The sequence below is a fragment of the Papilio xuthus genome, unplaced genomic scaffold, assembly GCF_000836235.2.
Source record: "Papilio xuthus unplaced genomic scaffold, Pxut_1.1 DF827679.1, whole genome shotgun sequence".
Lineage (NCBI taxonomy): Eukaryota > Metazoa > Arthropoda > Insecta > Lepidoptera > Papilionidae > Papilio > Papilio xuthus.
The window spans coordinates 3758429-3772844 of record NW_013530970.1 but is presented as its reverse complement, the minus strand read 5'-3'; the positions used below and the strand labels follow the sequence as shown (position 1 = coordinate 3772844).

Here is a 14416-nt window from a genome sequence, read left to right as displayed (position 1 = left end):
GAGCATGAAATTGCAAGTCCAATGATAGTTTACGTACAATCACAATAAGGAATACCTACTTATCATTAAAACGACTAGAATTTAGGTAATTACTACATTAAAAATTACTAAGCATTTATGAGATTAGTGTATACAAACGAACAATTCAATCTTTCAAGTATACTACGTAAGACTAAATGAATATTATAAGGTAGGCTTTGCTCTAATCAGAGTTGACCACGTGACACGTGACCAGTTTGCGTTAAGTTCCAGTTAGTGCAACAACCCCATACATTGCTTGAACACGGCGAGGTCTATGAGAAATACGCCTACATAACATACCGATAAATTGTATCAAGTAATATAAGATCTACATACTTTGATTGTTACATTTAACATCATCTAAATATACTTTATGACAAAAGAATTTTTAATCTATGATATTAAATAAAATATTAAAAACGAATAATTAACTAAAATATACTATTAAAAAGAGTTTAGGCAAGGTTCCGAAGATACTGGCAACCTTCCCCCTTTAAGTTAAGTATTTTCTTAAATGTATATCGTTCATAAATTTAACCACCAAATGTTACATGTAGTTTTATAAAGTCGTCAGAATTGAATATGTCTAACTTTCAGAGCTACCTATTAAAAAAAAATACATTTATAAGTCTGCAAACACTAGTGTTTTGAAAGTTCTGAAAACCAATCCATAGACAATAAACAACATTGTCAGCCAGTGACATGTGTAAATATAATTTTTCTTTACCATTGAAATTGACTATATTATTTACTCTGTGTTCTTAGTAATAGCTTCTCTTAAAGAATTACGAATAATTTTTTTTATATTAAATTATATTTAATGTCGTAAGGCTTTATTCTTAATATCATTAACTCTGATATTAGTTTGTGTACGATTAAAAGTATGTACAAATTATGTAAAAATGTGTTAGATATTAACAAACCGATTGTTATTATACTATAACAACCTTACTGCAATAGAATACAGTTCAAAATCGCTTGAAATAATAGTGTTGCTAACAGCTTTATAATCACTACATTTATAATGTAATTATAATGAAATAAAAAAAACTATGACGATTGTGTAGGCTATAGCTATAGGTGGTCGTACGATAATATACAATACTTCGAAGTACTCTAATATAGATTTTATTTCAATTGGATAAGGTTCAAAATTAAATGAGATTATAAACTCCTATACAGATGATCTCACACAATTCGTTTATTAATTCTTTTTTGTTATTAAAGTAAATAAGATGATTCGATTACTTTTAAATACATAATATCTTACAACTTCTAAAAATTAAACTTTTTCATATACCTACAAGTTACAATAGATTTTATAAACTCGTTGATGTCTTTTGTATCAATCAGATTGTAAGCGTAAACAATAATTTATTAACAAAAGTAGCTTGCCCGCGACTCCTTCCACGCGGAATGAAAAAAAAGACTAAATTAGTAAGTAGCCTGTGTCCTCTTCCAGATTATGTTCTACATATGTGCTAAATTTAATCAAAATCCGTTCAGCCGTTCTGGATACTTTCAAACATCCATCCATCTAAACTATCGCATATATAATAATAGTAAAATAATTTTCTTATATTTAAATGTTTAAATTAAAATCCTTTACAACTGGAACATATTTCTTTATAGCCAACTTGCGATAACTGCGTCCAGTTAGTTTTATCACAGTTTTGTTTGATAAAAAATATCGTATGCAATCTGTGTTATTGTTTTTAACCGTCGCAGATTTAAAAACAAACAAACAGCTCACAATCAACTCACCAATGTTTGTATTTGAACGCATTCATAATTGATTCAAGGAAAACAATGCCTAATAAAAACTTATATTGAATAGTACAACAACATTCCAATAACACGACGTCATCTAATTCGATTTGGTTTTTCTTTCTATACAATATTTAAAAAACATTTGACAAAAACATTTTTGTTTATTTGTCTATCAGATAAGACTGTTGTAGATACTAGATTAGTTTCCTGATGCTTTAAAGAAACCTACAAGAAATAATCAAACCAGCTATACCTAAAGGAAATGATTATTAGGACTGGTAAAGATTTCAGGTATGTTACATCCTGTACATCATTTCAGGTATGTTACATCCTGTACATCATTTCAGGTATGTTACATCCTGTACATCATTGCAAAAAATGCAATACTAATACTGTCATATAAATATTTACTTATTGGTCATGTAACAATTATAAAATCAAAAATATATTTTAAATTGCGCAGGAACTTCACCTATTAATCTATTAGATTAAACTTAAAGGATTAGTCAAATATTCAAATAAAAAAAATTGTAGATTTTTTTTCAACTTGTCAATATAAATTTAAATATATTTACTTTGGTACCAAAATTAAAACCGGAATCAAACTTACGAGTAGGTAATCCGTTGGAAAAAATCGTTAAATATACTTATTACCGTAAAGAGGGTACGCGTTGTCCTTGAATTTAATAAAATCAAGGACAGCATTACAAGTAAAGGGGAGCCTGTACTATACAACGTTAAAATACGCAGTTTTTTTTACATACAACTGTAATATCAATTCTATGTAATAGTAACCGAGGTTAAGAAATAAATTGAAGGTAGTATAAAAACAAATTGTGCGCATTTAATTTGATAATGACGTAATACGTTAAAGGATATGGAATTATTAAAACTGAGGAAATGTTTTTTTTTTTATTTAGAAGGTAGTTTTACTTGTATATGAAATACCATTCAAATATTATTTTTCGAATTCGACGCAAACGAAAGTTGTCTTCCCCATTTGCCCGCATATCCCCTTTGTAATATCGAAAGTGCTAGCAAAATGAAAATTATCAGATTTCCTGATAAAATGCAATTAGTAAAACTCCACTCACCCACTGATCGATCCGTTAGCACGCGATACAGCAATGCCGTAACACACCAATTTATAAGACACTTTATTTCTATCCTGCTAGTAAAACTTTCAAAACACTGTCCTTGCTAACAAAAGCTAAAACAGCCGTGAAAGCGAAACGTTTTCTATTTGCAATATAACTTGTTGAAGTTTTGTACGCGATCTCACACAGCGTCGAATGTAACACCAATTAATAGTAATTAGCATTCAATTGATGCGTTACACGACACGTCCGTCTCGCACCGTGGCTCGCGGTTCACTGAAGGAAGAGAAGTGAGAAGAGACACGTCACTGGCTGCGCCCGCGCCGTGCTCACCTTTGCTTAACTGTACGACGCTTGCAAAATTTGATGCTTTAAGAATGTGTTAAGAAACATTAATTTTTAGGTTAATATTTCTATCATATATCAATGCGATTACTAAATGTGTTCGTTGTCTAATTTAACTATGCCAAATAAATAATAGTTCTTTAATTCACACATCGTTACTCTTATTATATTTAATAATAGTATTTCTGAAAAACTATCTTTCTGATCGTATTTAAATAGGAATTAAACCTATTAAAATGCTTAAAAAAATTTATACCAAAACAATTGCATTTGTAATTTCACTTAACAAAACCGACTTCAAGTATCTAAACATTTAAGTCTGCGCGTAAAACTGACATCTCGCTTTACGGCCTCGATATTTGGTCGGCACACACACACATACCTAAACCTCTCTACGCTCCATCTAACGATTCTATTCGATGCTAACACTAACTTTGTTTTTATAAAAGCAATTGCTAAAATTAAATTTAAACTATGAAAGAATTATTTAACAGTATTAAAAACGTCAACGATTAGTACGTACCTAAAGAAATTGATAGCGTTCAATTGAATTTATTGCATTGCTTAAGTTATTTGGATTATTTAAAAGCAAAACTCGCTAATGTACTGAAACATATTGACGAGTTAATTAAACATTGGGTAATAAATAACTAGACTTTACCATAAATATAGTCACCTTTTTTCCGTGGATTTCAATGTCTTGATACTTTCACTTGACTAACAACCTGCTGTGATTTGACGTCATGTTTTAAAAACAAGCTATAAAAAGTAGAACGAGACATATAAGAGTTACTAAGATAGGTTGAATACTTATCATAAAGTATTAATGATATTTAAATGCTAAGCTAATCGTAAAAAAAGTTCTTAAAATAATCCGAAACGGCTGAGAACACTCATACAATCCGGCAAAGAATAGAAGTCGATTGAAACTTCAATCGTCAAAATCGATTCGATTATTTGGGCTACAGAGGATCACAACGTAATACTAATACTTCAAAGCGGAAGAGTTTGTTTGTTTAAACGCGCTAATCTCAGGAACTACTGGTCCGATTTGAAAAATTCTTTTTTTTGTCGGATAGTCCATTTATTGAAGAAGGCTTTAGGTTATATAACATTACACTGCGACCAATAGTTTTTTTTTCTAATTCCTCGCGGACAGAGTCGCGGACCACAACTAGTAGACTTGGACAATCACAAAAACCCTCGTCAGTTGATCTACTGAGTCGATTAATCTTGATCCTTTTACTGTATCGTTAGTTGAAGGAAAATAGACTTGATATTGTAATTATTTCTTGAGTAACTGACAGTTTTATGAACTGATATTGCTTTTTTTTATTTATCATTGTCAGCAACTTTAGTGTTTATCTGTGTAATGGACAAGGACTTTAATATGAAGGATTTCTTTATTATTTAGTAGTCGTTTAAATCTACATTCCAAGAGTTTATATTTCTTAGTAGGCTTCTTCCATTCTAGGTAACTCGACACATTTTACTAATATTATAAATGCGAACGGTTAGATGGATGTTTGTTAGAAGGTATCTCCAAAATGGCTGCTTTAATCCCGCTGAAATTTAGCATGGACGTAGAACATGGTCTGGAAGAATACGTAGTTCGCTAAATATTATCCAAAATAACTGGTATAATTATAAATTCATTATAAATTATGAATGTCAAAATGATCTGACCATAATATGCATAAAGTAATTATGGTCACAAATTGTTTTTCAATCACCTTGTAAATATTTATACGAAACTCATGAATGTAACTGTGGTGTGAATTTTATGGAAGGTATATTGAAGGTTTAATGCCACTGTTATTTTGTGAATTTCGACAATTTCATATTTATTTGACAATGAGCATAACCTCAAAACTGTGAACATATAAATTTCAATTAGAAATCTCCACTCTTTATAATAATCAAAATCAAACTGTTAAATTGTAAAATGTTATTTTCTCGCGTATTTACTTGAAATTTCATATGGAAAGAAATTATAATTTAAACAAGATATAGCAAAGTTGTGCCTTTATGCAAAAAGAGTTTGCTACCATTGTCATAATGCATCTTCACTAATATGCCTAGTCCGACCATAAAAAGACAAAGTTCACAATTGATTGATAACACATCGCGAATCATAATTTTATTTTTCAAACATAAATTATATGGTAATCATAAAGAAAGTTAAAATTAGCTGATACATGATACATTTACAACCGAAAACTAGTTACGTTTTTATTTATTGCTGACGACTGTTGCTCGAGGGCCTTTACAACTCACTTGCTAATTACGCTGAGTAGAATTTTAGTTATAAAAACTGTCGCTTTCGACTCCGTCCGCGCAGAATAAAAAAAAACATAATGAGTATCCTATCAGTGTTCTGCCAGACTATGTTCTACATTTGTGACAAATTTCATCAAGAACTATTGCACCATTCTGGAGATACCTTCAAACAAACATCCATTCGTTATCTGGCTCGGTGGGTATGAGTCAAACTAAATAATAACAGCTCACTAGCGCCCCTCTGGCAATGTCAAAAAGTGACAAGTTTGGGCGTACTGTAGCTGTAAGCATTTTTCTATGCCTATTATAATACACTCCTAACTTAGGGTAAGCACGGAGTCCAGGGGTAGGGACGTATAGTGTGAGCTGATGATGATATTTTATTCCTTTTAATATAGACGTCACCGCGATAGCTACGCCTTTGTCACCTGGTCATATATTTCCGTTTGACTGTAAATTCAAGCATACATATCAGTGAAACATACAAACTACATTAAAGATATAGATAGTAAAACATAGTTAAAATAGGAAGAGTATAAAATGTATATTGCTAATGATTTGGTGTCGAATTTAAAGATAACAAATTACAGATAATGGTCATAATGACATTTTGATGTTTCGTTTAGCCGTAGTATTCCACGGCCGTAATATCTTTAATTGTACATTTCTTCCTACATTTATTTGTTAGGTTTTTCCATAACTGCGCAACGGACCTCTAGCTGAAATTTGGCATAGATTTAGAGCATAGTCAGAAAGAACACATAGATTTAAAAGTTCTTTTAATTCCGTGTGGTGTGTGGAGTCACAGGCCACAGCTGGTGTTACATAATTATGTGAGAAAAAGATTTTTCGAATAGAATCCGATGTAGTCTCTGTTTAACCAAAGAAAATAAAGTGTGGGCAATACGTCCTTGAACTATTGTTTTGGCAATGGAAACCCACTGTTAATTGAGCAAATAATGAAAACTTTTAGTGGTGTTATGTAGGTTATCGAGTGAGGTACATTCTTGACAAATATCCAACGTCAAAGTTGCCAGAGAAAGTTAACTCACACGTAAATACACTTGAAATGTAATTGTAAAAAACAAAGCTGCAAATTGTTAAAAAATTAACTTCTCACGCCTTGAAGTCCAATATGGATGGATAATAAAAGTTTCAATTATTTTAATGTTATTATTACTTTAAAAGTATATGTTAAATTATTTCACTATTTATTTTGTCTTTGTTTAATTTTAATGATTTTTTTTGTTACATTGCTTAATTTAAAATTAATATAAAGTTAACATTAGAAACATTAATTTTACATCAAATACTTCTAGCACCGGTGGCTCAAAGGTTAAGCAATTGACTTGTAATCTGCAGTTATTGGGATCGAATCCCACCATGTACTACTGAATTTTTGATTTACATATGTGCAATTGTCGGAAGTTCTCGTAGTGAAGGAAATCATCGCAATGCAAACTGCATACATCTGCAAATAAATTCAAAGATGTCAACTATCACTAGGCCAGCGTGATTGACTATGGTCTAATCACCCCTAACTTAAGGTAGGCCTCGAAGACACTCTATAATATTAACAATTTTTGCCACGATTTTTAAATATATTAACTAATCAAGAATGTTTTGTCATTATGTAAAAATATTTCCAGAATTATGTTCAAATATAATTTTAATAATGAAATAACTTATATAAGATTTTCTTAATTCTATTACACATGTTTATCAAGATTTGGAAGTTACTTCAATAGTTAATAAATTATACTAATAAATGTAAACTAGTGTAATATTTATTCATGTTATACGAATTTCAAAAAATTCAACATAACTTATTAGTTTATAATTTTAAGATTGATAAATCTGATCATTCACGCCCCTGACCTAGAATGGTAGACAGTGATTATAAAACAAGCAGATTGAGGCAACAAATTGATATTGTAACTTTTTGATTACTGCACATCTTGCTAATATTGTAAATGCGTAAGTTTAGATAGATGCTTGTTAGGTGATATCTCCATGAAATTTGGCATAGATATAAAACATAGTCTGGAAAAACACATGGAGACAGTTTATAAATATAGAAGAAAATGTACCACCTTAAAAGTATTTTGGATTATTTGAATTCCAATGAGTTTTTGATAATGAGAGGGATGACGATATTAATATTAAGATTTTAGTCTCCGAAACCATGGATAAATTGCATATAACAGTATTTCACAAAAAAAAAGTTTCCAAGAATAATAATTAAGTTGGTATAAAGATTTCCACTTATCATGTTGTCTAGGACCCATAGATTAAATACTTAACTCTTCTTGACACCTCACTTCACATCACCTACATTCTTAGCAGCACCTTCTTTCCTAAATGCACTTATCAGTCATACTGACAGGCGTTCAGCCATAGTTCGGTCACCTAACGGAGTATCACAAGCCGCGGGGCAAACTATGATAACATTTCGGAGTCCATCGTCAACCGGTATGTTTTAAACGTCCAAAGAAAGCTTTCGTATGTAGGTCGCAACCTGCCTTCGACCAAAACGACCGGTTCTTGTCGTTGATATGTGTTAATACGAAAAGATAAACATGCGATATTATCACGCAAAGTGACGGAACAAAATTCCGACTTATATGTACAGTGAGGTTCGCTGTTTGTGCTAAGCGTTTGAAAGCGATAGTGTAGTACTCACGCCCGTAACCTAGAGGGATAGGCAGAGACCACGGACTTTTATTAAGCGCGGTACTAACACACCTCTCTCGATTTTTTTATACAAGACAGTGAACCCTTATGGGTTATTTGCAGGATTCGGAGGTTATCTCATTAAAAAAATGTTTTCTGTAAGTAGAAAACCGCAAGCGGCGGTCACTGTACCTGAGAATGTTTAATTTATGTAGCAATTTTTTTTATGCACGATGGTTGCTGTTCTAATTGAAGTTGCAAGCCTGCAAGATGAGGCTTAGATGTCAAGTCCTTAAAATAGGGCTAAATTAATCTTGGTCAAATGTTTCCATGACGATGTACCTTCTATATCTGTCTCTAGATTTTATTTCTTTCTTCATATGTAATCCTGTTAGACAAAATTTAGTCTAGAACTTATATTATCTTAATATATATAAATAAAACAATTAATATAAACATAGTTATAATTATTTTGACACGGTCAACTTACAAATTTTGTTATTAGGTACCAATGTTTGTCTCTTACATTTAAAATGTTATATAAATGTGATAACATATAAACTAACGCTATAATATATGCATTGTGATGATAAAGTGTCCCTTAGCCCAAAAAACACAATTTATAGAAAGCTGGTTAAAATTTTTAAGATAAGAATTTATCACAATTAAAAAAGAATCTAATAGTGTTACCAGCTTTTATTTCACATATTAAAATCTTAATATCTAGTACCCAGCAGAACTGTGACTAGAATTAACATATAAATGATAAATAGTATACGATTAAACATATTAAATAAATTAAACTTAAGGAATGAAAGTTATCTTAAATATTACGAGTAATATTAACAAGATTTAAATATTAAAAAAAAGGGAAATATACGACGACCAAGCGTCCTAGAGGCTAAATAGTTTCATTATATGTGTTGATGTTATACATTAATATCATTAACTGTGGGTTTCTGAGTCCAACATCTCCTTTTAAAACATATTGTTATCTCTGTGTTGTCAAGAATTGACAGAGATGAATTTATATAGAGATTTTGGTCAGAAATCCACGGTAATTCGATTATGTTTCACACGAGGACATAAGATAGTGATCAACAGTGCAATACTGATATCGTTTGAATACACTCTCAAAACGGTATCCTCAAATTATGCATTAAAATAGTACTGCAATGTCAACTGCTCTACTTAATTGTCCTACCCTCGTGTGAAACAATCGTGAAATTGACACATTCCAGTTTAGATACAAATTAGGTAGGATCTAGGAACTATTACTTGAAAACTAAATATCAGAGAAGTTAAGCATTTAGTATTAAAAATATGATGAAAATGATCCAAATTAACTAGCACATGAGTGCGGGATAACATGAGATATTCACTAACGTCATACGTAGCGACATAACTCTGACGTAATTGAAGTGAAGTCTCATGTTATACACTATTTTTTAATGTGAATTCTATTTTTAAAGTAACAAATTCAAATATAAGGCTCGGCGCACACGGACTACCGACCACAGCCACTGATGGCCAGCGACAAGCAGTTCACACGATTTTTTTAATGTTTTTGTTACTGTAGCGAGTGACCGGCAACACGTATGCGTTGCGTTCTAACAAAATATAAGAAAAATCATGTGAACTGCTTGTCGCTAGCCACCGGTGGCTGTGGTCGGTGGTCCGTGTGCGCCGAGCTTAATAATGTCTTTTATAGCTATATCATAATTCACATGCCTAAAGCTTGGTTATCTGATTTTACGATCTTTAAACTTACTATCAACTAACCTATTTAACAATCTACACTCATGTTTATTTTCAGTCCAGTATACTAAAGATTTTTGTGACTTTTCAACTGAAATACTGAAAATTATTTGAAAAAAATATATATAAATAAATAAAAATTGTAAGTTAGAATGTATATTTGGTAAATTAACTTTATTTATTTTTATTTGGAAACTATCAATTCTTGTTAAACGAACCATAAATTAGGCCATTATTAATGATATCGAGAAAATAAAAAGTAATTTAAAAAAAATTGCAAAAAAAAAAAATCGTGATTGAAAATGTATGAAATTTTTTAGCGTGCGATAATTTCTATAAAAAATGGCACACAATGAAATATTAATTTTGACATAAAAAAATGTATATTCCAAATAACCTTTCCCTTACCATTTTATCAAATACAACCTAATTGCAATAAAACTCTTAAAATATGTTCACACAGCCCAAACACACGTCTTAAACTAAACATACAAGGTCCGAGTTATTAAAAAAATACTATTACGACGGCTACATTCAAAATAATTATAACATAGCTGTTACAAATGTACTTGGACAATGTAAATCTCACATCTAATTTTAAAAAAAACTGGACAGTAAACGACAAAAGTTGATCAAACCCAATTCAATTTTTAAAAAAAATAATCGCTTAAAAAAACTAAACCAAAGCCTCTTTTCTTTTCAATAATATTGTTAATTAATTTGACAACCATACAATTATGTCATACTTATTATTATAATCTGTATGATATTAATAAAGTTGCCTAAATAATAATACTTTTTATGAAACAAAACAATTAAAACTGATTTTTTTTAATTAATCAGTAATTTTTTAAAGTTTTTTTTATATCCAAATTATTGTAACACTTGTACTTTAATTTATTATAAACATTATTAACAAATATTAAGTAATAATAAATATATTAAATTATCAAATAAAACAAATCTTGAAAACGAGTCGATTTATCTTCATTTTTCGTTTAACTTTCTCTTTCATTAATATCTCACAATTGAATATTATGTTTCAACGTCGTAATAATTTACGTATGCTGAAAATTATGAAAAACAAAATAAAAAAAATTATAAAAAATAAACCAAATACAGTTAGAAGAATCCAATATCGCACATCAGTATTTAGAATGAGACGCATCGCTACGATTTAGTAGAGCGTTATCTCTTTCGCACATTACGAGTACGAACACGACGACGACATAAGTTTGTCTCTTTCTAATAAACGATATGCAATATTATGACATACTGTCATTGCATAATTACTAAGATATAACATTCCCATTCAAAAGATATGCAACGATACCCCTAATTTGCCAAAATACCCCTTAATCATGTACTCAATACCTGAGGATTATGATCAAAATGCCTCAACCACAAACCAAACATCAACTTCAAGACATGCATTATACAAGTGAACATTTCACCCTCATTTATATTGTTATTCTCATCCCAATATGTCATTTTCTTACCGAATTCAATCAGTGAAACTATCTTTATAAATAGCTTACTTAGTTTCCTACTTAAATATGATTTACTATAATCTTCTTCGTCATCTCTACAAATTCTACAATCGCAAATACTTTCTACCGCATCAGAATTATCTATTTCAACTTCTTTTGCAACATTTTCAAGAGAATGATAAAGATCCATGTCCTTCAATGTATTACTAACTATATTTTTATCATCTTTTACTAACGAGTCTGTATCAGTTACAACTATGGTAGGAATTGGAAGGAAATTAATATCTGAATTATGTTTTTTAATATTAAAAGTGCTCGTTCTATCAATATCTTTGTATCTATCTTTAAAACGAATAAAAGGTACAGGTTTTAAATTAGCTACATTTTCTACTGATCCACATCGAACATCGTCGATACTTTGTCCTAAATGTTCATTACTTTTAAATTGAATGTGAGATGTACATCGCTTCATCAATACTTTCTTTCTCAATGTTCTACTCTTTTGAGCCTCCTCGTACCACACGTTATGAACGGTGCCGATTCTTCTCTGACGCAAAAGATTCCCCGATCCTTCGTTTCTGTCTGTCTTAGCGGTCCGCGACTCATACGACACGCTTCTGCTCAATGGCGTCCTCATTTCTAACATCTCATCGTCCTCGATTTCTCCCTCATTAAAACTTTTCTCTGATTCTTTCACTTCATCAAAAAAGCTTTTAAAAGAAAACGTCTTCTGTAATTTCTTAACTTGCGGAGATAAGCCACCCTTTTCCATCTCGACGCCCTTGTAACTCCTCAACACGTGTAAAGCCTTATTCTTTTCTTCGTTCCCCATCGCCAAAGATGCGCGCCTGCTTATCATTTTATACTGAGAAGCTGGGACATCTTCAAAACTCCTGTACTGTTCCAGCATACGGTCACTGTCGTTCGAATTCAACGACCATTCCGACGCACTGGACCAGTCTGAGCCTAGCGTGTTCAAGTAGTTAAATATTTCAATTCCGCCGTCCAACGAGATAGATCTCTGCAGGGGTATGTCATGATTGAATCTGTAGTCCAGTTCTTCATCGAACTTCCCGAGCCAGTTGTCAAGCTCCGCATTGTTAAGGTTGAGGCTGAGCTCGAGGCGCAGGTTGAGCTCCGGGCGGTGGTGCATGTCGGAGAGACGGCGGAGCTTGGTGTGAGTGTGCGTGTTTGCGCGGGGGAGAGAATGCCTACGCGGTGGCGGCGGCGGGGGCGGGACCGGGGCCTGGGGGCGGGGCCGCCTTGCCGCGCGCGGACAGTGGCCGGGGGAACGCGCCCACGGAGAGATCAGACTCAGCAAAGAGCTTGCGAAAACTGAACGGTACAACAGTCAGATATAATTAATTTTGTAGATGACATTAAAAAATAAATCCACCAACGAGGGTGAAATTGAAAAATACAAATTCCATTGACTATGTTATGTATAATTTTTCCTTCGTGTCAACATGAATTTTTGAAGGTACAATATTAATTTAGACACGCTCGTAAGTGGATTTTTGTGTTGACATTTAAATATTGAAAATATATATTAAAAGCAAGCAGTCATAAGCATGCAAGACGGCCTCTCTCCTCTTGCATTTTTTTTGCAATAATCTTGTACTATAAAATTATTTTTGGAAAAGTAAAAACAGTCTTTTAATTTATAAAAAAGAAATAGAATATTCGTTTTCGTATTCAAATCAGATGACATTTTGAGGTTAGACTTAATAATGTTATTTTTTGAAAAAATATTTTAAAGTGATTTAACGCTGGCAACAAATAATCATAATAAAAGCTCGGGTCGCGAAATAAAAATAAAAAATACCTTAATCTACGTCGCAATCAGTACCAAGGGCCGAAAGAGATCCGTGCCGGAGGCGAGCGACGGCCGGCATCGCGTGACGTCATCGCCAACCAGAACCTGGCCGCACACACGCAACCACAACACTTAAGGGGAGGGTTCAACATAAAATGGCCACACGTGGACAAAATAATCAGGGGGTAAAAAGTGCACGGGAAAGTAACAAAAAGTGTAAATAGAAAACTGAAAACCAGATTTTAAAAAAATGAGTTTATTTAATAATTTTATCAATTTTGAATTTAAAAAAATGATTTTTTTTGTGTAACGTAGTTTTTGGTGACAACTGTACATTTCGTGTCACAGGATTGTGCAAAAATATAAACAACAAACAACATTTAATGAGTTAAAAAAAAATTATGTGAATATATGACAAAAATTGGACAAAAACAACAAAAAAAGGATAAGGATTAGGGAAAAGTGAAGCGAGGTAAGCATTGGTTGCTAGTGTATTAAATTTATCGAAAACTCATGCAAGTCCGTGCTTCGTGTATTACGATGATCTCTTTCGGCCCTGGTCGCATTTTTCGTTCTTTAACATTAAAAGCCACCTAGAAATATAGGTAAAAAAAATTTGAAAAATAAAACTAAAAAAAATGTAAAACCAAAAAATGTTTCGATATTTTCAAAAACCTTAATTTTATTCATGCGAAACTATATCACCAGTACATAAATAAAATTATGTATTATAAAAAAAATGTACCAGAACCAAACAAAAAGTGTGAGTGAATGTGAGAAGAAATAATGTAGGAAAATATTTAAATACATACATCAACCACCTTGGTATTAATTAATATACTTATAAACATGTTAAATCTAATGATCCCCAATGATTTTTGTCACACTGTCTAGCGTTGACATACAGAAAAAATAAAAAGCTTCATTAATGCAAAGTCAAACAAGGATATTTGGCTGATATAAGGCTGCTATCCTCAAAACCTACATGGACATAGAAAATAACACAAAAAAATGACCTGACAGTACGGAAAAGACCTTGTGACCGTTTTTTGACATTGACAGAGGGATGAGAGTAAGCTATGATAAACTAATTTGACTTTTGTCCCCCGTTTTAAATATCCTTGTCATTCTATAATCACAAAAAAATATCACCCTTATTAAATTTT

At 31.8% G+C, this 14416-nt stretch overlaps 2 protein-coding genes across 6 annotated transcripts in view; both read right to left on the bottom strand.

Annotated features, from left to right (window-relative positions):
- Positions 1–3164, bottom strand: part of LOC106117884 (trichohyalin) — a 54396-nt gene extending 51232 nt beyond the window's left edge. For all 3 annotated transcript variants that reach the window (XM_013312388.1, XM_013312390.1, XM_013312389.1), the window contains exon 1: positions 2886–3164. The gene's annotated coding sequence lies outside the window, so the exon portion shown is untranslated. The remainder of the gene's footprint in view (positions 1–2885) is intronic.
- A 7685-nt stretch (positions 3165–10849) lies between these two features.
- The window catches only part of Rilpl (Rab interacting lysosomal protein like), a 33194-nt gene continuing 29627 nt past the window's right edge, over positions 10850–14416 (bottom strand). Inside the window, exons 8-9 of one of the 3 annotated variants that reach the window (XM_013312437.1) lie at positions 13260–13355; positions 12693–12769 (exon numbers count right to left, since the gene is read on the bottom strand). In XM_013312437.1, coding sequence (XP_013167891.1) covers positions 13277–13355 — 79 coding nt within the window. In that variant the 3' untranslated portion in view covers positions 12693–12769; positions 13260–13276. Of the gene's footprint in view, positions 11012–12196; positions 12770–13259; positions 13356–14416 lie in introns of those variants that run through there. The other 2 variants (XM_013312438.1, XM_013312436.1) reach the window with 2 other exon arrangements.